The sequence below is a fragment of the Nymphaea colorata genome, chromosome 5 (genome assembly GCF_008831285.2).
Source record: "Nymphaea colorata isolate Beijing-Zhang1983 chromosome 5, ASM883128v2, whole genome shotgun sequence".
In the NCBI taxonomy this organism is placed as follows: domain Eukaryota; kingdom Viridiplantae; phylum Streptophyta; class Magnoliopsida; order Nymphaeales; family Nymphaeaceae; genus Nymphaea; species Nymphaea colorata.
This window is the reverse complement of record NC_045142.1, coordinates 21,852,111-21,878,234: the sequence shown is the minus strand read 5'-3', so window position 1 is coordinate 21,878,234 and position 26,124 is coordinate 21,852,111. Positions and strand designations below refer to the sequence as shown.

Here is a 26,124-nt window from a genome sequence, read left to right as displayed (position 1 = left end):
TACAGGATACTATATGCCCACAACATTAGGTATAACCAAGCCAACTAGTTGGTTAAGTCAGTGAGTTGTCAACTGACTTGTTTGTCAGACCAGTGACAAATTGGTTAGACTAGTCAACTAGCCAGTCTAGTTGTTCAGTCGACTAATCTCTGATCTTATGCACTCTTTCTATAAATATAAATATACATAAAATTCTGTATTTATTTCTGTAAGTATATATATACATATTTAGTTATTTTTAGTCAATCAACTTAGACCGACTCAGTCCAGGTAGTCCTTTTCGACAACATTTGTATATTTTCTGTATTTGTTTTGTATTGGGAACAATCCACACATTGTCACATTTTATCCTGAGTGTATATAGTGGCAGGACTATATGTCTGTGTTACTGTGCTTTCTTTAATTCCATGTAAAATGTGTGATTATATAAATGAGATCAGGGCACACCTACTTTTGAGGCTGCTGTTGTATTGTTGAAAGAATCCCTTTTCTTTCTGTCATCACTTCTTCACATGGATGAATTTGGAATTTTGGACATTTAGGGAGCGACGCTGGAGATGCTTTGTCTGCTGCATGTCAGGATTTTCTGGTTATTGTTCTTCCCATCAGTTTCAGTCATTTCTTTTTCTTTCACTCTGATCTGTACTTGCTTTCTGATCATCTTGTCAATTTATCGTGCCTCCTTTTATCTGATCACCCAAATATTCCTTATCCAGTAAGATGCCAGTTCTGAAACCCTAGTTTTCAGACGCCTGAAATGTGAAATCTGGATTTATTTTTCTGTTGTCATTGAAATCCAAAATCTGAAACGTTTTTCTGATGCCTCTGAAATCTCAAATCTGTCTGAAAATTGAAATCTGAAAATCGTTTTTGACTAGCCAAGTTTGTGCATCTCATTACCATCATTTCACTTCTTCTCTTCATTATCTGCTACTATTTCCTTCTTAACTGCTTATCTCACTCTGTGTTTCTGTTCAGCCATATCAAACTTGTTTTTCTTCTCTTTTTTTTTTTGCAATGTGAATTTTGTTGTACTGAATAGAAAATACAATTTAGAAAATACAATTTTGGCACAGCATTAAGATACAATAAAATCAGTCGTCTGAGATCATAACACATCTGATGCTGACCTGGAAACAGATCAAATTTAATGCCTTCTTATTGAAGAAAGATGTTAGAAACTGATTGATAAAATCAGAAAAGGAAATCAGGACCAGCTTTCTATTTTGCCATAATATCTGAATCTGATTGATTGTTCCAGTTGAAGTGCAGCCAAGTTTGTCAGCAGGTGGGCTCTCTTTCAAAATAGAAAGAAAGGAAAGGAAAAGAAGAGATAGACCTCATTTTTGCTGGTTTTTATCAACTATCTTAGAGTATTAATTGATTGTGATTTGTGCCATACTTTGTCCTTGTTTGCATCCTAACTGAACTCAGATTCATCCATATTCAGGGTCTTCGGCTATTTTATTTTCCTCTTCTTTTCTTATATTCTAGTTCCCCATGTGCTCCCAAATGGATTTCTCTCCTTCTCATCCTGGAACTTCTCTTCCAATTTCCCACACTTGCATCTCTGTGTCAACTTGACAAAACTATGTTATATAACAACACAAACTGCATGACTGCTGCTGAAACTGGACAAACGTTTACAATATGCCAGACTCAAATTCTACTGGCAATTTTACAAACTGAACAAAAAAGTTCAGAGTGCCAGTCTATGTTGAAAAAGAAAAATAGGGAGAAATCTCAAAAAAAAAAAGAAAAATAGGGAGAGCTAGAATTCCCATATTTAAGTGAGGGAGAACCAACTCCCAAACAACTAATTATTTTACATAATTAAACAATGTAACATGAACTCTTTTCTTATAAATTGATCTGGTTACACTATTATATGCCCATGACAATGCTCACTTAAACTCCACATACTACACCAGCACATTGATCCTAACTTTCCCACAAAGCATTACTAGCACTATGCTAGCAGCTAATCTGGCAGAGCCTAATGAGAGATCGGGCAATTCATTCAAGTTGCCTCGACATCAGCTTCTAGACAAGCTAATAATGCAACCGAAAATTGACCAAACATTTTAACAGCCCAAGCAACACAGTACATAAATTTTATTTATCTACTTGCATAGAATGGAACTAAGAGAATTGCTTTAACAAAATAAAAAACACATTTTTGACACCCCACCTGCAGCCCTAGCTGGAGAAAAAGTATCACGCAGTGCACGAACAGTGAAAGCGTTGATCAAAACTCTCTTTCTTGTCTGCATGATATACAAATTGAGTCATAAAAGCTACATCATGCATATTTTTGCCAGCATCAGCCGTCAGAAAGATCACAATATGAGTAACTAGAAGAAGATGCAAAAAGAGGATGTGTAAACTAACCCCATCATTCAGATAATTAGCTATATTTCCAAGCAGGATTGTTGTATTTGTTCTGATTGCTGGTTCTTCATCCACCTGTACCATTAAAACCATTGCATATCTATCCTCAGTGCCTTCATTACTTAAACAACTAACAATTATTTTGCAAGGGAAAACAACTATTCCATCAGCTTAGAAGACATGACTATAAAAAGTTGTGAAAATTCCAAGTACCTTGAAGCAAAAGCAACAAGCTGTTCAAATACCATGGAAAAAGAAAGCATACTGGCACAGAAAATCAAGAGAGAGAACAAACACCTGCAACTTTGAAAGGTATTTTAACAATGACCCTGAAATAGACCGTTGGGATAGCTGCCAATCAAAAGGAAATAAAGATACACATATTAGAATAACCTCCCCCAGAGACATTGTGCTGAAGGTTGAGAAATGCTGCAATGGAAGAACAAAAGGAACCAAAACTATACTTTTACATCATGAACCAGCTAAAACATCATCCAAAAGAAGCGGATCCTATTTCAACATAGAAGTCGAAACACAAGCAAATGGACTAGAACATGGATGTTACGGATTAAAATACTGAATAAGGGATCATGATTCCTGTTCTAAACAGCAGCTCAAATGTGGACTCATCAGTGACTACAAAAATGAAATGTTGTATGCACAAATATAAAAGGCTTTGCAAAAGCTCTGTCATGCATATGCTGTTGTCTTGTGCCATGTCATGTAGGACCACTTGAAAAACACATCATGCATCTGATAGCATTATGTGCAATACCAGGCTCCTCAGAGACTGAAACTAATGCTTGCCAAAGAGTCACTATGCCCTCGGAACACATCCCTAAAAGGATGAGGACCCTAACTGGAAATACAGACCAGTCATGAGTCCATAACCAGGCCTGATGGAGACATAATCTTGAGACTCTTTCTATCAAGTACCAACTTTTCCCAGCTGTGCATCATTTTGCAGGGACAGTTAAACCAGTCTCTAAGCAACAAGTGCAGAAATCCTGCGACAATAGGATGACCCTCCTCCGTAAATTGCACACGTGTTCTGCTGGAAAGAAATAAATGAGGTAGGAGGACTAAAGAAAAGGAGAAAGGCACAGGCAACACAAAAGGCAGAACCACAGCTGCCTATTTCCATCATACATCTATTTGTATATGGACATCCCAAAGACACAAGATGAAGGTACTCCCAACATCATCCAATCCTACAAGAATATGATATCTACAAAACAAGAACTGCCAAATGTATCCTCATGTACATAATAAAAGATAAAGAAGTCCCTTGCAACAAGTCTAGCAATCTATATTGTCACACAGTACAACACAGGTTGAAGATTGCATTTCCTTGATTTTGATACATTGTTGTTTACAGCTCCAAGAGACCAGACACAAACAAAGATACACATCATCTGGCTGAACTGATCTCTAAACGAAGCACATTAAAAATAGACAAACCTATACCAGGTAGAAGGAGATATGTATGCTAACTGTTTTCTTATGTTTGCTTACACGTTCTTCACTGGTTGAGGTCTCAGGTTCTGCAGTATGTGTATAAAGGGAAACTTGATAACCAACAGAAACAGAATGAAGCATCTATGTAGTCAAAGGCAGAACCAGGCACTCACGTCAGCACTAGTTGGCAGCCTAAATGTCTAGACCAGGTCCCCAAACAAAAGAACTGTTATTATTTGAAATTCTTAGCGTCCTTTTTTTTGGGTCCATTTTACCTTCTAGTACATTGTTTGAGATGGAAAATTTTAAAATCCCCATTTTTTCCATTCCCATTTCTTCTTCTTCTCTTTTTTGCATATTTTTCATCCAAATAGGGCTGACTAAGCCCCACCTGGCATTGCCTACGCTTTTTTTGGGGTCCCCCCACCTTCCCAATCTAGCACTTTTAAGTTTTAAATACATAACAAGCCATTGAGATACATCAGCTAACCTGACAAAAGCACCAAAAAGGTTGAGAATTTATAAGTGTTAAATTAGATAATTAAGAAAAAAAACAAATAATCGGAATATATCGAATAATACAGTCACAGTATCAGCAAAAGAAGTTGAAAAATAATAAAGCTGCTTAAGAAATGATATCATAATGGATCACCATGAGTCACAGCGGTAGCTGATACCCATGCACCATGCACACCTGTGATGCTATATTGAACAATAACATGGTTTCTCAAGGCAATACTACTCACTTTTGGTGCCAAAACTAGCATTGATTTGAGTGTCAATTCCCGAAGGAAAGCAGATGTATCAGAAAAGCCAGAAGCAACATGAGGATAAACCTGAAACAACAAGGCAATAGTAAGAACTGATAGTCTGATACCAAAACATAGAAGAGGATTCACAGTTTCAATAAATCTATGCATATCCAGTGAAAACAAAGAAGACCAAAAGCAGAAAAAGAAAATGAGAAAAAGGGAAACAGAAGACGTACTTGCTCATCCACAACTTGAGCTGTAAAAGATGCACCAAACTGATCAATATGCTGCAAAAGACTAACTCGGATAGCTCGATCATTTGAAGCAAACAATTTTATGATGGTGGGGAGGACCTATAAGAATCAAACAAGAGTTTAGAAAACCTGACACCAAAAAGAAGAATATATTTCACATCTTGTGATCAAGATCAATGAGTCCAGATATTGGTATAAAGAAAGAAAATCAGGGAAGGTAATGATATCATAACCTTGAGATTAAATTCTTCGGTGGAAAGCCAAGAACCCATTTTCAGGAGAGCTGTCAAAGCAGGAGCATGAGCAGATCCAAATTCCAGTGCAGAGGCCAATAACGGAAGTAACTGGAAGCAGAAAATTCAGGCAGCAATAACAAAGTGCAAATTAAACGCAAGTTTACCAAGATGGAAACATGTATAACAGTACAAAGCACCCCATCATGGAACAGAAATGAACCTTCTTTAACACAATTTGACAGGGAAGTTGTTCAGCCAAGTTTGGGAGTTTCCGGAAAAAGGTGTCCTTCTCAACACTGTCTTTCAAATTAAGGACCTCCATGAATTGAATGGTCTCTACCAGCTTATTCTGGAAATATTCTGTCAAATAAGACAAATTGCAATACACAATTAGCACAACCATCATAACGCATACAAGGGAAACAAACTTTGAAGATAAAATTACTAGACAAGATGATACATTGAATTAATAAGAATTCCAGAAAGGCAAAAAGGGAAAGCAGGTACAAAAACTATGATGTGATCTGTCATAACAAAGGTTAAAACATGGCTAGCAAGCAATGGAGAGGTTGTCCTTAATGCGTTATAAGACAAACATGATCTAATCAATAATTAAGATGCCTGTTACGGAAACCCAAAACATCAATTAGTGTTAAATGTTCAAAATTTTACCTTAAAGAGGAAAACAATCAACAATGATATTGATGCCTCATTCTAAAGTATTTAATTTTTGATACATACTCAAACATAGAACATAACATATTGCTGATTACGAAAAGCCAGTCTAAATATACATACAAGAATGTCATATGATCACAGCATATAAAGAAAAAATAAATGGAAGCCAATCGGATTTACATGGAATGATACTTACCACTATTATCGAGCTTTGAAGGATTTAATCTCCGGGATGGTGTAGAGCTCAAAAGTCTTTGATAATCTGGAAGCAGAGACTGTAAGGCGAGAGAATTAATAAATTCAAGCTTCCTTCAAATAAATCAAATAAATAGCATATACAAGTTTGGCCATGTTGATAAACAGTAACCTGACATGGGGTGCATGAAGGTGATTATTAATCTACAAACAATGGCAAATATTGTTGACAGGAATATTATTAGTGGAAAATCTACAATACTGACCTTTGGCAATGCAGAAGTGTTACGTAGATCTTCTGTTTTAGACAACTTTGTACCATAGAATAGTTCATAAATAAGACAACCTGATGAAAAACAGTCAGAAGGTTCATATTCAAAAGTTTTCACTCATAAAAAGTAATTGCAATTTGGGAAAAAGTAATCATCTCATTTTATCATGACCATCCCACTGAAGCCTCATAAAGATACTTCACTTTGTTACATTCTACAAACCAAAGCACACACATTACCAATGCAAATGATTATTAGCCACCTGCTTGTCATGTATGTTATAAAGTCCATAGTCACAAATTATAATTTTAAACGGCAAGGTTTTTCTCGGGTATAATACAGCGAGCTTGAAGAAAATGAGAAATATACGGTAAATTTTTTAAAATTTAGAAAAACTAAAAATGGAGAAAAAATAAAATAAGTGAGAAACTAATAACACAAACATCAAAAGATAAGTAGATTTGCAACAAATAAAAAATGAAAAATGAAAAAAAAACTGTTTGGCATTAAAAAAATGAAAAAACATGAAAAAGTGATAAAAGAAAAAAGCGAAACACGTTTTTTTCGTTTTTAACATTTTTTTCAGAAAAACTCGTTTTTTTTAAGTTTTAATCAGCAATTTAATTTATCGTGTTTTTTTTTTTGAAAAAAAAAAACGTGTTTTTTGTGACTATGTTATAAACACTGTAGAACTATTCCACGGGAAGCTCATAAACATCAAGAGTGTACCCATAGGGATTAACCACCCTGACCTTAAGCAACCAAAAAGGTAACTGATACTTTTGCATGTATAGATGGATGGAAATATAAGAAACTACCAACATTCAGAAATGACTGTGCAGAATATTTAACCAACCAAAACGTTAAACAAGGAACAAATGGAAGAAAAATAACCACAGAATAGTGGATCAGTGATCAGACAGAGGACTCACCCAAGCCCCACGAATCAATTGCCCATGCTGGAGATTTTCTGACTGCCACCCAGTCAGACTTAACTAATTCCATTGGTTTGTATTGTGAACCAACCAGCCATTCATATTGCTGCAGAAAAAGGAAACTTCCATATGAAGATCAACATTTCAAACAAAATATTGCCTATAATGGAGCAAGTAGAACCAATAAATACAACAAGAGTGTACCTTAAACTCTTAGCACATAACATGCACACAGGAATTTTTAAGTTTCTGAACTCACCATCCAAGTCATCACAAACTTATGTCTGACAAATTTAAAGATCGCATGGTAGGCTTAACATATTAATTTTACCATCATGAGTATTTTAAGTTTTAACATAGAATGCCTTATGCACTTTCAACTAGCTTTCATTCAACAGGCTATTTGCTCCTCATACAATTACCAAATACCCATGCTGGTTAGTGAATAAAAACTACTATTTCCACTCTACCCCCTATTTGTGATGAGATAGTTGGAGTCCATAAAAAGGTTGTGTGACTAACAGCTAATGTTTGTTTTGAGTATGTCTACAGCTGATGGCAATATGGCCTGTTACGGCCTTAATATTGTCAATGTGCTACATGTACACACGGATGTCACTGACATGCTACTGCACCGCAGAAAAATCTCATCTTTATATTAATCTCTTTTTTATATAATTATGACACCAAAATATGGAGCCCAATCGGTATGTGACTATGATGTAAAAAAATTTATCTACATGAGAATGGAATACGCCTAGAAGAGACTTATCTCATTCATTTATGCACACACACACTTATATATGCATGTGCACCCTTTTTGGACAAAGGAAACTTTAAACAACCCTATGATAAAGTCATGACATCATCTAAAATGTTGCTAAAGTCGAGCTGCCAGCCTGACAATTCAGATTTAATTTTAACAATTGGTGAAAAAAAAATTAAACGTAAATCCAATTATTAACCAATTTTTATGGTATTCAAGGATCAGAAGTGCCATAGTTAGGAGTGGAATGGGTGCTTGAGTAGAAGCTGCAGAATTTGTGTTCCATGTAAGACACACCATCAGGTCCATGTGGACTTCTCTATGGAGCCAGTCAGATGTCCACATCCACCACATGTATCCGCAGTATCAAATTGACAAGTAGATGAAACAGGACTTTGCACTATTAAAGTATTCATTGGGACAAGTTACAAACCAAATTAAAATGAGATTAGTTATTATCATTATGTCAATGAATTAACTGCAAAAAAGGGAAGATATCTCAACAACATGAAAAGTGAACGCTGAAAATTATGTTTATTAAAAAATAGAAGCAAGAAACTATTCAGATAGTAGAATGTCATTTTATATTATTCAATCATGGTATAAACTATAATTAGTGGTTGTACCTTTTTAACACAAGTAACGATATAACAATCAGATCAACACACGTAACCACTTTTAAAATTTGTTAGTAAGCAATTACAGTATTTGTAACTTATTAAGAAATTTGTGTTTATTCCAAAAATTCTTTGTGAGGAGCTTTTTCTTTTGGAAAACGTTGAAAAATTCAAAGATAATAAAAAGGAGGTTTATGTTGAATCAATTTTTTGCCCACTACCGCCCCTAATCCATCTATACATAGTTAGACCAGATAGATCAACGTAGTCCCAAAAAGACAACCATGAGCAGTGGAAAGGCCAAAAATTTTATATTTAGGTACAAATGTGCAGTAAATTAAGATAGTTAGACAAACATAAAAATGCTCAAGTAAATTTTTTTTTTCATTTTTTTGATGCTTTGCATTTATTTATCAAATTAGGACCCCCCAAAGCGAGCAAATGAAGAAGATTCAAGAGGATCATATGAATTTTTATTATTTATTAAATATCTATTGAATAAAGCTGCCTTTACTTTTAAATTAATTATTTAATCATATTTAACAATGATGTACAACCTGAGAGATGGGTTTGTTATGCTTAGGGGGAGGACAAATTTGAAATTTAATGATGGATTTGAAATCCAACTCACAGGAAAAAGATTATTGTGGAAAAAAACATTTTCTCCTATATCATATGGGTGCAAGGGAAGGGTGCGGCACTTTGCTTGGGTGCAGGTGCAGTGATGTGTGTGTGTGTGTGTATGTGTGTGTGTGTGCGCGCGTGCGAAAAAGTTCAAAAGAAAACTCTTTTACAGTAAGCCATTTTATTAGAACAAAAGAGAATTTGGAAAGTAAGATTGTAAGAAATTAAAAAGCAACGTGTATCTTTTTGAAATGATAACAAAGAGGAGTTTGAAACAACAAAAGGTTATAATCATCCTACATCTGGACATTAGCAGACTCCTCTCCTGCCACTCTTCTTCCTTCCTCCTCCTCCCTCCTCATCCTCCTCCTTCTTCTTCCTCCTTCCTCTTCCTCCTTTCCTCCTCCTCCTTTCCTCCTCCTCCTTTTCTTTCCTCCTCTCTTTTATATTTTTTTCTTTTTGGGTCAGGCCTGCAACCAAGCAGCACCTACCCAAAGGGCCTGCATCATAAATCGTCTCCAATGGTGACCAAGTAGAAGGAGTTCAACTTCAGATAGTTGACGTTCAGTGTGGGTACAGCACTCTGAGGTTGCACATTGCTCGCCCTGAGACCAATAGTTCCATTCCAGACTGCTGGATCAGGTGGGCACACTTGCCACTCTGACATAGATGTGGCTGCCGCACTGACAGGATTGTAGCTTATTAAGGCCTTCAAAGATAGATCAGATTGGATCAGATGCCTAGCCCATTCTCAACATCATAACTATGCTAATACTCTTTCAATCTATTTAACGCATTGATCGTCACAGTCTCTTGCGTTGACTATACCATGTTAGTATATTAGCCTACACATTTAACACATTGTTCATCACAGGAGTCAGAAGTCCCTTGTGTTGACTATACCATGTTAGTTTTCAGCCTACACACCTAGAACTTAGAAACATGAACTAGACTTAGACAGTAGCAAAAACAATACCAACCAAACAACCAAATGCTAGATATCAACTTCATTTTTGAAAGCTTAAATGAGATTATGATAAGATACTTACAAGTGTATGAGTAAATATGCAGATTTGGACCAAAAAAACAAAAAGCAATTATTCCATAAACTGACATTTTCCAAAGCAAATAGTCTGAACAAGAAATATCAATTTTAAGGCCCCAGGAAACAAACTAAAATTGCTTGTGCGATAACTGAAATTAAGAATTACAAAGTGCTAAAATCAAATCACCAGTAGAAGATAGACGAGCATTTTACCAACATTGGACCCGTAGAAGATTCGCTATTTCCATCAAATTCAGATAATACATCAAATGCATGAAGTTTCCAGTCTAATGTTGATGTGACCACTACACTAGCCACACAAACATTTCCATGAACCTACAACCAGAGTAACAAAATCAGGAAAAAAAATACTCAAATTCCTGGGAAGCCACATATGCATGAAATTAAGAAGTATAGTGTCATTGCACTTATGCATCAAAAGTAAAACATAGATTTGAACCCATTACTATAAAAAAATAACTTCAACCATTTATGCCCATGTTGATATCCAAAACATATTCATATCCTATGCTGCTAAAGCAAAAGTCATGCATTTGCATCCTTGTAACCTACATTTGGTGCTTCTGTGACTTATCACTTTCAAATTCATAGAAGGTCAATCAGTGCAAATGTTCCTCGGGACATTTATCATTCAACAAGGAACTGATTCATGGATGTTAAATTTGATGAAGTTAGTAGGATGGTCTTCCATGAAATGAACTTAAACTATGGGAAGGTAGATATAATAATGAAAGACTAACATTTCAATGGTCATGACATGATTTGGCCATTTGGTCCCCTAATCAGAAATACAATCAATCTGACCAATCTTGAGAAGATCAATGATATACTGTGGTTCTCCCGCTGAAGTATACAAATAATATAACTGGATTTGAAATGCATGCTATTAGTCATTGCAAAGATATAGTATAAAATAAACTGAACTACTTTAGTTTGAAATGTCCAATAACGTTTATCTTGTGAAAGAATTGCAAAAAAATCAGATATGAAGTAGATGGAAAGCAGTAATCATTACTGAAATATGCTCATTTGGTGGATTTTGGGGGAAAAAGGAACACTTGTAGAAAATGCTAAAATACCACAATACCATAGATACAACAGTAGCTGCATTGCACAGTAACCGACATTGATGTGGCTATCAGACATTCTATATGGATCTTAAAAACATCAAAGAATAGAAAGGCATTTACACATACATTTATAGATACATATGTACCTAGTAACACATAAGAGGAATTAAAATATTCCACAGAATTTATATGACCAATAAAAGCAAACAGGAATTACAAGCTAAAATGTTTTGTGTAATATAACCTTATCCATGTGACCTCACAATTGGTCTAAGTAAGAAGATATATTAAGTGTGCCACTTTTCAAGTGCAGTCGTCTTTTTCAAACCATGAAAAAAATCTACAGCTCTTACAGCCCCATAATTTAATTGTAACAGATTAAGGCCTGGCTTTTCATAAGTCCAACCTGAACAGAAACATGCCTCATAACAAGTAAGTGGTGACAAATGTATCAGCATATTCACTATAAAGATTAAATTTAAAACACCTTTAGTATGAAATATACATATGTATATATGTGTGTGTGTACATAATACTATATATATACATACATACATACATACATACATACATATATATATATTCACTATAAAGATTAATTTAAAACACCTTTAGTATGAAATATACACACATGTATATATAGTGTGTGTGTGTACATAATAATATATATATATATATATATATATATATATATATATATATATTTAAAACATTGCATACTGAAAAATGGGGGGAAACTATAAAATATGAAAATTTAAGATATTTTGGAGATGCCACCAGTTTTATATTTGATGTGTTATTATTGTTTCTCTTGTGGCTTCTAGTCCATGCATTTAGAGGGCCTAATGAACATTTAAAACGCAGGGTACTGGTGCTGTTTCAAAGGGATATGATGGTTAAAACTAGGTACTTAAGTGTAAGTAGGGCTGAAAATTATTTTTTAATGGCAAAAAGAGGAAAACTGAAAAAGGGAAAGACCATTTAGGGCTGGGGACTTGAGAACTATGATCCGATTGATAGGGGTATGGGGGCAGAATAGGCATGAAGCAATTTCAAGAAACACTGGACGTGGATTCATATTCATAAAACATAAATATAAACAAAACAAAACAAATCACCAAAAAACAACTCATCAATTTGCTAACTGGTGTTATGCCCTTCCAAGCAATTCCCTGTGACATAGCTTGAGAAGAAAAACTAAGTCCTCCTTAAGAAGAACGTATACTCCCCTCCATTGATTGCACTTGCCACTTTGCTGACTGTGACTAAGAAGTGAAGGAAGAAGGAAAGGATAAAAGTAGAGGAGGAAAAAAGAGGAAGGGAAACAAAAGAATAAAAAAATGATCATTTTTATCCAGATTTTTCCCACTTTCTTGAAAATTCCTAAGATCCTTTTGAGAATATATATATATATACATACATAATGTGTCTACCTTCCTGGATTTATTGTCTACCACCTCGTCCCCCTATTCCCTCTTTTTCTTGATTTGGTAGCAAAAGGAGAGCCCTTTCCTGTCAGATCAGAAAGAAGGGGAAGGGGGTGAATAGGAAATTGGATGACATTTTGCCCTTCAACCTTTTTTTCCTATGTAAACTCTTGAAGCAACAATTAAGAAATGCTCAAGGAGTGATGATTTTGAGACAGGAGGGAAGGGGTGAATAGCAAACTAGATGACTTGCCCTTTTCTTTTTCCTATGTAAACTCCACCCAGCTGTCAAAACATTTGAAGCAACTACCAACAAGTGCCCAAGGAGGGATGATATTGGTGTCAGTGTACGAAAAATGTCAAGACACTGATACTACATTCTTATACAAATGCTTATGTAGCACAGAATGAGCAGCAACGTGTTATTGTACGCTCAAATGGGAAAACAGTTTGATAAACGGAAGCATACCAGTTTGCAATCATTATTCAAGAAGCTGACAGCTTTAGCTATTTGATGCAGTCCCCATGAATAGTATTCATCCCTGTACCAAGGGATGTCATCATTAACAGTGAACAATTTAACAATCAAGTATAGTGAACAATTTAACAATCAAGAAGCTTAATTCAAAATTCACAGCACAAAACTTAAATTGCAGCCATGTACAATGGTAGGCATCAAGCCAGTCTAGCCCAGCCTAACTACCCAACAGTTCAGAAAACCAGCCTACATGACCTGATAGTAATTGGACCAGGTCAGGCCTGGCTTTTGTCAGAGTAGATTTTAGAGTCTACTGATGCCAACTCAAACGGATATACAGATATAAACATATAACCATGGTCTAAATTATATATATATATATATTTATTTATTTATTTATTTATTTATACACATGCATTTGCATATAACTGTAATACATCCGTCTCCATAGCAGTATACAATATGCACATACCAATATATACATATAACTATGATCTATATATATATACATACATACATACATATATATATATATAATGTACTTATCCTTCACCCACCAATATCAATATCAATTTTTTGTGTTTCAATATGCTTAATTTAATCTCAATATGTATATGCAGTTTATCAACTTTTATGCTCTTTTTTCCCTCTTTTTTCTCGGGACTGCTTGAGCCTTTTAGAAAGTCAACCACCCAGGCCCAAGCAGCACTTTGGCTGCTAAGCATGCCACAATAACCCAAAAAAATAATATAACCAGTATGTCAATGTTTATTGCTTCATAGTACCAGAACAAAGCAAGTAACAGCATCAAGCAGCACTATCAAATGACAGGAAGAACTGTATACCTTTGTGTACCTTCTAAACCTAGCTCCCTTATCTTTTCTGAAAGTGGCATGACAGGCTCTGTTACAATGTAAATAGTTGGTTTGACGACAGAACCATCAACAACTTCAACCTCCGTGCTGTGAAGGAAAGACAAAATATTTGGATGCCTAACCTGCAGTTTTTTGCTTTTAAACATTAGATTACTCTATGAGGAACACAAGATAAGAAAGAAGGAAACCATCAAAAGGAAAAGGATGTGCATCATTCACCTCAAAATAAAATATCTAATGTAATCATGTCTGAATTGCACAAAGGATCAGCTTGAGTGGATATTAGACTAAGGCAGAAGTGCTAAAGTCAGGACATTGGGTATGCCAAAATCATACGTTTCAGACTTATCCACGAAGTAGTTAATAATCCAAGCTGAGTCAAACTTAATATATTTTCCAGAACATCAATAAAACACTAATTTTATCAATCTAGATGACCTAAAAGAATAGTCACATATCATGAAAAAAACATTGATCTAATCAAATTTACATAAAGATGGATAAACACATATCAATATCATGGAGAAATCCAATTGCTAAGTTGGTCAGTCATAACTCACAAATTTAGTGCAAATTATGGAGTTGAAATTTAAAGTCAAAGAGTATATTAGAATGCAGATGCTCTCTGCCTTCCTTTGAGAAAGGTTCAAAGAAAAACAAAAAAATGAAAAACATAAAAGTTAAAGTCAAGACATTTGCTCCATCCTCTATTGCATAGACTTTTTTATTTGGTTGTCCTACATATGTCGACATGGGTAAAGATACCAGGACCAGCTCTGAATACAGATGCACCCATGTCTATTTTGAACTAAATATAGACTCAGCCAAGTTTGACCAAGTCTAACCTGCCCAAAACTGATAAACATTTTACCTTTTAAAGCCAATTTGATATGCTTTGTTAGTTTATGAATATACTTCTTTTATCCTATAATTGAAACTTTCATGTTACAAATATTCTCTATTATGATTTTCTTTTTAATTTATCATATGTGAATAAAGGTGGTTCTTTATTCAACTTAATGCACTAACTATGCTACTTATATTGAAAATTTTAACTTTGTAAGTGGCACTTATTAAATCATCAATCAAGCTTATTGGAAAGATCATAAGCAATCGCCATAGCCACCATGTTTACATAACCCACACATATTTTATAAACTTATATAGGTGTGTGTGTGTTAGTGTGTGTGTGCGTATATAGACAGAGAGAGGAACTGAATTCCTCCAGCCATCTGCCCATCTGGCCTCTCACGAATGCAGCCCAATGGAACGCATCAGGCTACATATGTGAGAGGCTAGATTCCTCTGGATGGCCAGAGTAATCCATGTCTTTTTGTGTGTTTTTTGTGTGTGCATGTGTGACTCACACTCATGTGACAATGGAAATTAAAATAAATTAATAAAAGTTATAAATTTTGGCCAATTAAAAGAAATTAATAAAAAAATATGAATATTGAGTTTTCTACTAATTTTCTTGGAAAAAATTTTTATGAAAATCTACAGCTGTTACTTAAATATTGTGATAGTTTTGTTTTCTTTAACAATTTGAAACTACTACAATCTTTTAATAGTAATGTTGACTGCTTCAAGAAGGTTACAATATCAGGATACTTTCAAATACTGGAATATTTGTGAACAACAAAATACAAGTACACCGTAAGCCAAAAAACTGAAAAGTATAACATAATTACTGTGATAATGTTGCAGCAAGTTTCATTTAGAAACATAGTGGCATTTAACCTTCTAAATCACTTTTCCTAATAAAAGTTATGAAGACATTATTTCCAATTGTGCTCACCCATGTCTATATCTTCAAAAAGTTGCAGATCTTGTCAACTGAGAAAAATGAATTCACCGTTGAGACCCATCATGCACAAAAGCAAGGACCTATCAGACTGCACATTTTCTACTCACAAACTTACAATAACGGAAATCCGTGAAGATCTGACCGGTATGAACAAACGATCCAAGGAAAAAAAATGTAAGATCATTTTACTCCTAACTGTATAGGGAAGGTAATCCAAAAGCAACAAACAGTCATGACATTATTTAAACAACATATTTTATCCTAGCTGTAACTCATGATCTTCTAACATTTGGTCTGGAGGTAAACAGACCAAATCTACTTTTAAGTTAAAATGAACAACATTTGGACTATGGACATCCCAGAGCTGAATTAATTCTGTTATTACATGTTACAACAGCTTACCGTGCGAAGACGCTTGACACCATTCCTGCCAGCTGCCAAATGTCCATCTTGTGCATTGTTTCCTGATAGAGAAAATATAGACACGGCACTCCCATCCTCCTTGTATAAAGGAAAATAATTATAAAAACTAGCAACCTTAAGGCAGAAACAGACTGTAATAGGCATGCTAACACAGCATAGACTAAAAGCAATGTTATTCTCTAAAAGAAATAGTATATCCTGCCAATAAATTCAACGGCTAACATAAGGCATTTTACAAATCAAAATCCTTGTTACAAACACCATTCTCAGGTCGTATATTGTTAAGGGCACACCTAGTCTTGACAAGCAGGTCTCAACACATGGGCTGTAGTGTTCTAGAGGATGAGGCATTTTGCAATGCCTAGACAGTTGCCTGCATTGTCAAATGTAATGCAACTCATTTGAGAGAATAAAAAACCAAAGAGAATAGGAAGAGGACACGTTCTGCTACTGCTGTGCTGCCCCTGTGAGCACAAGAGAACTGTTGCAGACAGGAGAACATGCATTCAGACTGCAAACAGGTATGCAACCTTTTTCTTTTCTCCCCTTTCTTCTTCTTCTTCTTCTCAAGTCTTGCCCGTTCATCTTCCTTCTTCTTCTTCTGTTTTTTCTTATTTTAGTTGTCGTTTTTTTCTTTTCCATTACTTCATTTTTTCATTTTTCTTATTCTTCTTCCATTGTGTATTAAAATTCTACATGTGTTCATGTGTTTATGTGCCCAAAATTCTATTAAATTCACCCGGATACTCACTAGTCACTACCTCACGAGATTACAAAGGAAACTGGGTAAGGGTTTATCAATTACAATTGCAACCAATACATTGTTTTTCCTGTAAACATTGAATCAAGATAGTACAAGCATCCACTCAAACCATTATCAATACAACCTGTAAGTCAAGAAAATAGGTGCCGCTGGCTGGCCTCAGCTGCTCTTAGCTAGTATATCAAGGCCAGTTCATATAAACTTGAGTATCCAATTAAGACATTTTCATATGACTTACAATTAAGCCTTATTCCTATAAACTTTTTTTACTATGAACTTATAGAGGAAAAAGATGATGGAATTTAATAAAAGTATATAACTAAATCCTTATTACGGGTGGAAACCACTCTATAGCTTTCTAGTTGTTAGAGAACATATGACTCCTTTATACACATGTTGGTTACAGGTGTTTGAAACGCACCAACAGCTATCAGTTATAATGAATATTAAGTCATTAGCTTCTTAGAGAGGCTACATATCTCAAAATTCCTAAATGAAGCTTCCTTTTCTTTATCATAAGTGGATAATTCTTAAAATTATGTCGATAGAAAATAATCACAAAAAAGTTCTCCAGATAAGTGGGTCCATTCCTACGTACGTTGACAAAGGTGTATGCCTAGGTACCAAGGCAACAGGTCCACTAGGTATTTGTTTTTATTTGCATAGAAAAGTGTCATGATATAAAACCATGTGCTGTGGAAATAGGGGAAAGGAACGAAAGGATAGGTAGTTTTGTATTTAGATGTCTAATTTTGAAGGAATGAAAGGAAATGATTAAAAAAAACTCTAGTTGCATACAAAAGAAAGGAAAGGAGAGGAAAGGAAAGGAGAAGAGAAAACAATGGATTGCCAATCCCTTCATGGACTAGGAGGACGGGGAAAGAGTATTCTAAAAAATGATGATTTTATCAACAATAATTGTCCTTAATAGATTCAATCTCTCTCTCTCTCACATAATGGTGTTGTGACCTTCTTCCTCTCTATCTCTCTCTCTCCCCCTTAGACTCTCTTTGGATGCCTTTCTCTCTCTCTCTCTCTCTCTCTGAGGCACTATATCATCCCCCTCCCCTCCTCTTCTCTCTTTAGTTGGTGCTGCACTGCCCATTTTCTCTATCTTTTCAACCCTTTTCAACTAAAAAATACATCGTATAAATTTAGACCTGACCCTATTGAGTCGACTCGCTGACCCAATTTTAAACTGGTCATCAGCCGATCTGAGCCCAATGCGTAGGTTTGCCAAATGTGCTTCCATGTTGTTCTTCAATGGGCCAATCTCTCTCTCTCTCCAATGGACCAAGAGGCTGGCTGCAGCCACTTTCTTCTATATAGTCTTCCTTAGGGCCAATCTCTCACTCCCTCCGACAGACTGAGGGGCTGACTTCATCCCTTCTCTTCTATATGGTTCTCCAACTGGTCAATGTCTCTTTTTCTCTTTCTTTCTCTCTCCCCCTTCAAGAAAGACAGACATTCTTGGGTATTCAGTTTATTGTAAACAAGCATAATTTTTTTCATTACTTTTTAGATGACATGATATTTGGCAATTCCCTTACTTTCATTTCTTTCTTATATAAACAAACTTTATATTAATTATTTTATTTTTCTCTTCTTTTTTTTACTTTCCTTTCTTCCTTTCTCGCTCTTTCTTTCTTTTCCTTTCCTTTTTATCCTCTAGTATTTTTTCTCTTTCCCCCCATTCAAACAATGTAACACGGAACCCTTCAAGAGATAAGCTCCACTATAGATAGAAGAAGTGTTCCCATTATTTGCACTATGGCTCACTTTTCTACGTGGGTTTAACTTTTTCAGGAAGAAAATGAGTGGCTGGCCACGCATGTACCCACACATACCCAAGTAGAATCAATGTCTTTTGCCAACTCTCAAACACACACAGCGACTTATCAACCTCAGCTCCCAAATTCTCACGGGCTCGGAGATTTGAAACAGTCCCACGTCTCAACTGCCAAATTCACATTTCAGAGAACGAAGGTGAAGGTAACAAAACCAAATTTCGGGCACCCGATTTTCCAATTTTAACCAAACAAAGCCCATAATCCAACGTCCTCAACGAACCTCGAGACCAAGAAGCAGCCGAACAAGAATCATGACCAACACCCAGGAAAAACCTCGCATCCCCAAAACAGGGACTGTTGCAACCAGTAATCAATCAAGATCTTAAGCAGGATTTCCCTGGAATTGCCCATCCCAATCCCATGCTCTAATTATGGAGCTCAACTATCTTCTGGCATTCGAATAGCGAAACTCCACGGAAATCACGTCCTTCGACGAGAAGCCGACGCAAGCGGTCGAAAACGTGAACGCGGATCGAGCGCCCATAATCCATTTCAGATGACGTCGCCATCTACGCAAATGAGAAACCAGCAAATCCACCACGAAACTCGCAACCGCGACTGGATTGTAAGCAATATAACAAAACGACGAAAGGATCGATCGACGCGTAGGAGAAGGAGGTGAAGAATACGAGCGGCAGGAAGAGCATACCTTGGATGTGCCGCGGTGATGGACCCAGGAGCCCCAGGAGGTGCTGTAGGGTTCTCCGATATTGTAAGGAAGGTCCTTGATCCCGCCACCAGTCCCTCCCACCACCCCCTTCAGGAACTTCAGCATCTTCCTTCTCTACTCTTTCCTCCCCGAGATCCAAGAAGCCCGACGTCCTCACTTCCCCTTTCTCTCTCCCTCTCCCCGTGACGGATCTGAGACGCTGTAGCAAGAAAAATGGAAGAGGTGGAATGAAAGAGAGAAGCACCGGCAAATTCCCGGACATTTGTTTCACGAAGGATGGAATGTTTTAGGAACATTTTCAAATAAGCTCCTAAATCTCATTGTAATTTGAAATATTGTCACTTACTATTCGTGTTATAGCGTTTCCCATATTGAGAACTTGAGGCGGCCAACACGGCGTGCTGCGCTTTTCACATAATGGGCATTTTCAATTTTTCATCTTTTCACAATGCTGATTATGGCTTTTCAGATTCATTAACCATCCAATTAAGGTTGTTCATTTGAAATAAATTGATGATTAATAGAAAAACAATAAGAAAAGGTGTGAACAATTTTTAACTGCCTATCATGTTAAATATATATATATATATATAGATATATATATATATATATATATATATATGGGTCACGAGTGAGCCGAAATGCCCAATAAGTTTAAAGTATAACTTGCCTTGCAACAAAGGTGAACTTTGAACCAGTGATGCCATGAACATGGTTCTATTTGCGTTCATAATATTCTGATTCATTTGAGCAACTCTATTAAACTAACTATTCCCCAAGATAATAAAACATTGTCATTTAAAGCGTCAAAGGAAACAAATTATTTTTTGTAAACTATAAGCAATATTTTTAGTTTCATTTGTAAAAAACAACATTGGATAATAATATTCAGAAAAAATAGCAAACAAGCTGAATTAGCTTTCACAAATTACTTTCCGCAATTATAATATTTGAGACACGATAATATTATTTATCCTGTTAAAGCCCCCAGCTATTGAATCAATAAGTTATACGGTATAAAATAATGGATCCATAAAATCAAACATGTATTCAACCACTACCTTAGGGCTGAAAGCAATTTTGTTAATACTGGTCCCTATTTGATTCATTTGCCACTACATTTGGAATGGGTTTATAGATTTCTGATTTGCAAGTATTATTATTTTTAAATAAAAAAAAAAAAAGGTATGGCAATGCAATGGTGTATACCACTGGCCGGTATACCAAAGCCGAAGGCGTTCTTTTCCTTTGTCAAATTCCTATTCTAGTACTCGTTATGTTGAAAAATAAGAGACATTATTAAGAATAAGATATCAAAGCTTACTTTTCGCCTATAGTTTCCATAAACAAGAAGTTTGTAATTTTTTTAATACGTGACACTTTTCATATTAAAGCTGTCAAATAAAGGCACAAGTAAAACTAACATGCACCAATATTCAAAAGACAAAAAATACGTACTAATCTCAATTTATATATTACTTCTTTCTCAAAATTACATTTTTACAGTTTTAACTAACATGTTTCGTTATTTAAATTCATTATAATTCATTTTGCTTTTACCCGAGAAATTGCAAAAGGCAGTCCCTCTCTTTTTAAATATATAATTAAAAGATAAACTCAGCAAATAAGAATATATTATTTTTCGTGCGACTAGCCACGTCGACTCATCCAATCTATAATTAAACGATTGACTTTTAGTTCAATCTTTTATCGGAGGGCCTATCCGTAAAACTGAAAAGAAAAACTGGATTTCTGATTAACTCGCAAAAGTCTGTACGTTAAACAAAAAGTTGCTTATAAGAAAGCACTAATTTACAATTCTAGGCCTCATCAGATCTTTTGATAATGCGCAGTGAACGGGACTACCTCTTATAGTTTAAGGTGGCTGTTAATCTAATCCGTTGTATTTTGCTAAAACGGAATCCAACGGCTGTATCGTTCCAAGATATCGCAATTCAGCGGCTCAGATCGTGGCATCATTCGAGTACATAGGCATGGTGATCGTACGCTAACGTTGGCCTTCCTGTGGAGCACATGTATGTGTAAAGTAGGGAGACGCGTTTAGCCGTTGGCGGTGATTGTAACGGTCGGCGGTCATTTGCAACGAATCGGATGTCAATGGACCAGATAATGGTTTGATATGCATCCATCTCCAACCCCGTCAATCACATGTAATTGGGGATGTTAATGGATCGGATATGTGACAAAATTATTTTCGAAGCATGTTAATGGATCGGATATCTAGCAAAATTATTTTCGAAGAGTCGGATGTGAAATAGAAACTGACATTCGAATTGAAAATAGATAGGGTTTGTATTTAAGAAATGATATTGGATGAGTTTTGGATTCAGATTCAGTTTTACATTAATGTCATATATATGGCATCTAATATATATTTTAAAGTATATTAGCGTATGCCAATATGGTTCGGATTCAGCCGTGTGTTTAAAAGTGGGACTGATGTAAAAATGAAGTCGGACTTGGATGGTGAATATCGGATAAGTATTATCCAAATTAAATTCAGTGACATATGCTCATGATTTTTCTTTTTCTCAACAACCCCATTGAGTATTGATGTGACGAACCGACCTCTCAGCTTGAGTTTCAATCTTAAAAGAGTATTGATGTGACGAACCGACCTCTCAGCTTGAGTTTCAATCTTAAAAGAGTTATGAACCAAAACAACCAACTACTTAAATCACATTTTCTTTATTGTATGACATTCTGGTATGCGATATTTGAGAATCACCGCCGATACCTCGGTGCAGATATGGGGCAATCCTTTGTTCCATAGCCCTTAGGCTATTTACTACCAGCTAATTAAGAATTCTCAAGTAATGTAATAGCAGCTGTCATCGATTTCTCGAGAGGCCACAATTACCGATTTTTTAAATAGGACCATAGGTTTGAGTATTGAACTAGCTTTGACATTCGACCTACTCATACATTGGCCATATACCTATCTAATACCAAATTATAATGACCTTGGCTGACAAATTCCAATATGTCATTTAGCAGTTTCAATTTGAACCCAAAGAAGGCCATGAATCAAGACAACCAACCATTTAACAACCCTTTTATAAATTTTATATAACTATTCAAATAAAAATTTAAACCTTTCAACGTCTGGCATTCTAGTTGAAAATTTTGGATTTCTCATCGTAAGGTTGGATATGAAGCTATTACAAAATAAATCCACGAAGAAATAAAAACACCAACAATTGGAAACTATGAGAATGCTATTCTTAGAATGCCCAAAAATCACGGACTCCAATTTTTGAAGCTAAATAAAAAATTGTTATTTTACCAAGGCCTTTTATAAATGAACAAACAATTTGATGTTTTTACGAGATATAATACCTTTGAGTTTTATTAAGAAGTTCATAGCGTTCACTGAACTTGGCTGCTTTATAATTTTCTTCCTTGAAGAATTAGGTTGATGTAACCTAGAGTAGAAAGGCTCGTTCATTTCATCGGATCATGCGAGCAGTTCCCTATGGACCTATGGTCAATGTACTTCCGGAGTAGTCAACGAGTCTACGCTCATACAATAATTTCATGAGTTCAATCCTTATAAGTCATAACTTCAAAGTAATACGCCATGTATCAAATTTGGTTGGTTTATGCACTGAGTGTGCTTATCAATGTTGATTTTGTCAAGACATTAATGTGGTTTTCGTCTTCGTCCATGGATGGTTCTTGCAGAAGTCTCTCGACAGTAACAAATTGAATTAGTGGCATTGATAACTGAACCGTAACGTTGCTTAATGAAGAAGGTGCCTTAATAATTATCAATGGCAGATATTTTATGCCTGCTAGCTTTGAAAATTCTGATTTGAGCTTTATTCTTGAGCAAATGTAGGAATATATTTCACATTTGTCGGAAAGGAGGAGGAGAAAGCATGCAACCATTTCCATATATAATTCTTCTTCTTCTTCGGTGTAGATGTGATGTCAGATTGTTGGAAGAAATGTGATAACTCCACTCCAAAAAGGCAAAGCATAGTAAAAGGTGTTCAAGTTAAAGTTCAACCCGAGATGATAACTTCACTCCAAAAAGGCAAAGCATATTAAACGGTGTGATCGCGACACCTGACTTGTTTATTATACCACCGGAGGGAGGGGAGGGGGGAAGCTGTGCTTCCGGTCTCTTTTCTTGGGCTCCTTCATGGCAGCGCTCTTTCTCCTTGCTCATAACCCTTCTTCTGTAATCTATCACAATCTCCTGCCTGGTCACTGATCCACGCCATCTGTTAGTGAAAAGCATCTCGAGAGCTAGATTCTGATTTTTCCGGTCGACTCCTCCATTTGTGCTCTCTCCTACTATGTTTCTCCCACTCCCACCCATTTGCAATCCCGTTGCGCTACCTCGCTATACAGTTGCTAAGATCATTGTCGCCCATCCACAGCAGGTGCTGTTAACTACACAAGCACTCTGAACCATGGCAGGTCAACTGAATTCCCAGGTGCTTTCCGCATTCTCATTTTCACGATCTATCGTTGGAGTTGATTGTCTCTCCATACTGTGCACAGTGTAAATACATACATGTTCCTTTCTCTTCCTATATCCGTATAGGTCAAAAAGGTTACCAATAGAAGTGAAATAGTAATCTTGTAAAACTCACTTGCAGAAATATCTCTGTTTTTAGCTGTGTTTACCGTTGTCAGAGCCTCAAACGTTAATAGGGGGAATGTTGAAGCTAAGGAAACCAACTAAACAAGGCGTACTACCGATTTAGCAGATCCTTGGCTCATGTGTTGGCTTGTCAGTGTATAAGTTCAAAGAAACTTGGCTTATGTGTGGCCCCATCGGCTTATGTGCGACCATCAGCCAAAAGAGCCAAATCGAATTAGGTACCAAGTGAGCTAATGTGTGTGTAATTGCGATATATATATATATCTATATATATATATATATATATATATATATATATATATATATATATAGAGAGAGAGAGAGAGAGAGAGAGAGAGAGAAACAAGCAGATAGACAGACAGAGAGTCTTGGCTTATGTGTGTCCTCACTTGCAAGCCACCTCGAATGTGAACATGAGCCAGAAGACCCAAGCTGAAGTTGGTGCTAAGTAATCCAATTAAACAAGGTGTTTTACAACTGATTTAGCAGATCTTTGGCTCAGGTTGGCTCATGTGTTGGGTTGTCAGTGTATAACATAGAAAGCAGCTCGGCTTATGTGTGGCCTCATTTGCGAGCTAGCTCAAGTGCAAACATAAGCCGCAAGAGCTAAAGCTGAAATTGGCGCTAACTGCTAAGTGAACCAGAAAGAGAGAGATAATCCTCTCATTTTACAATACTATCTATCTGTCTTATGTAACATTGATCTTAATTCTGTAATTTAACATAATTTCTGCTATTAAGTTATGAAAGTAACCTTGTTTCTACAACATTATGGTGTTGCTGTTCTATACTTCTATGCATCCATGTCTCTAATGTCTATGGGGAAAACAGATACGATAACCAATTCTACATGTTTTTAAATAAGTCAATGATGATCTAAATTTCTCCTTCCTAATCTCTTTTTGAAGCCTATTTTCAACAGGTTTTGAAAATTTTGAAACACACCCAGCACGTCATATTTATGTCTAAGGAAAAAAATCCACAAAAGTGACATGATAATGAGGCCCATGTAGGAAAGCAGCAGGGGCAGGCCGCCAGACATTAGAAAGCAACCGATCAAGAGGATTATAAAACTTCATTAGTAGAAAAAGGAAAGAGCAAGTCTCTTTCCTTGTTGACACACTTCACAGAGCTTTTTGGAAGTTTAACTGGAAAGCTGCAAATCCATATTTATTCACAGAAATATTTCCAAAGAAGAGTGACCCAATCCACAATGCCAATGGATAACCAAGGCTTTCTCGCAAATGCTAGCTTCAGCTGAAGGAGAAGCCCTATAAAGCACCTTGCCAGTCTGACCTTTTTGAGGGCATTCTCATTTGTTTTATGCATAATTACTTTCTCTATCTTGCAATCTTTTACACACCAACAATCAGGGTATTCAAAATATGCATTGTTATTTTGATAAATTTGTATACTGATGCAAATTCTTTGACATAGAAGGCACATCACATGTATAACATAATTAATAAGGAAATAAGATCTATAATCTTAAGAATTTAAGTTACCAACAGAGACAGTTTTCAGAAACGAGCCATTTCTGATTTTCACATGACTCTTGCCTTATAATCATTGTTCACTGTCAAGTCTTTGAATCAGCTGCAACATGATGGGATACCGTCCTTCATTAACTTGAGCTGTAAAAGAAGCACTTGGTGAATTGTCGTCCTTCTGAAACTAATATATTTTGCACTGTAGGCATGTATATGTGGTGCGGCAATTTTAAAGAACTATACCTTGGCCATCACATGCATGAGCATGATATATGATAGAAGAGTTGTATCCATTGTCTGTTCAGTTGCCCCAGGACAAATTTTTGAAACCAATATGATTGCACCCTTTGGTTGTAACTAAAGAAAAGAAGAATGCAAATACTAGAGACAA

General features: G+C 35.8%; 1 protein-coding gene across 2 annotated transcripts in view; it reads right to left on the bottom strand.

Moving 5' to 3' along the window:
- LOC116254141 (uncharacterized) overlaps positions 1-19,803 on the bottom strand; it is a 33,789-nt gene extending 13,986 nt beyond the window's left edge. Inside the window, exons 1-15 of one of the 2 annotated variants that reach the window (XM_031629285.2) lie at positions 19,587-19,803; positions 16,304-16,402; positions 14,065-14,216; positions 13,211-13,283; positions 10,437-10,559; positions 7,169-7,277; positions 6,231-6,310; positions 5,966-6,044; positions 5,312-5,451; positions 5,089-5,199; positions 4,838-4,954; positions 4,596-4,685; positions 2,689-2,742; positions 2,392-2,466; positions 2,192-2,267 (exon numbers count right to left, since the gene is read on the bottom strand). In XM_031629285.2, the coding sequence (XP_031485145.1) occupies positions 2,192-2,267; positions 2,392-2,466; positions 2,689-2,742; positions 4,596-4,685; positions 4,838-4,954; positions 5,089-5,199; positions 5,312-5,451; positions 5,966-6,044; positions 6,231-6,310; positions 7,169-7,277; positions 10,437-10,559; positions 13,211-13,283; positions 14,065-14,216; positions 16,304-16,402; positions 19,587-19,712 (1,504 nt within the window). In that variant the 5' untranslated portion in view covers positions 19,713-19,803. The remainder of the gene's footprint in view (positions 1-2,191; positions 2,268-2,391; positions 2,467-2,688; positions 2,743-4,595; positions 4,686-4,837; positions 4,955-5,088; positions 5,200-5,311; positions 5,452-5,965; positions 6,045-6,230; positions 6,311-7,168; positions 7,278-10,436; positions 10,560-13,210; positions 13,284-14,064; positions 14,217-16,303; positions 16,403-19,586) is intronic. The other variant, XM_050077798.1, reaches the window with a different exon arrangement.
- Positions 19,804-26,124: the final 6,321 nt, after the last annotated feature.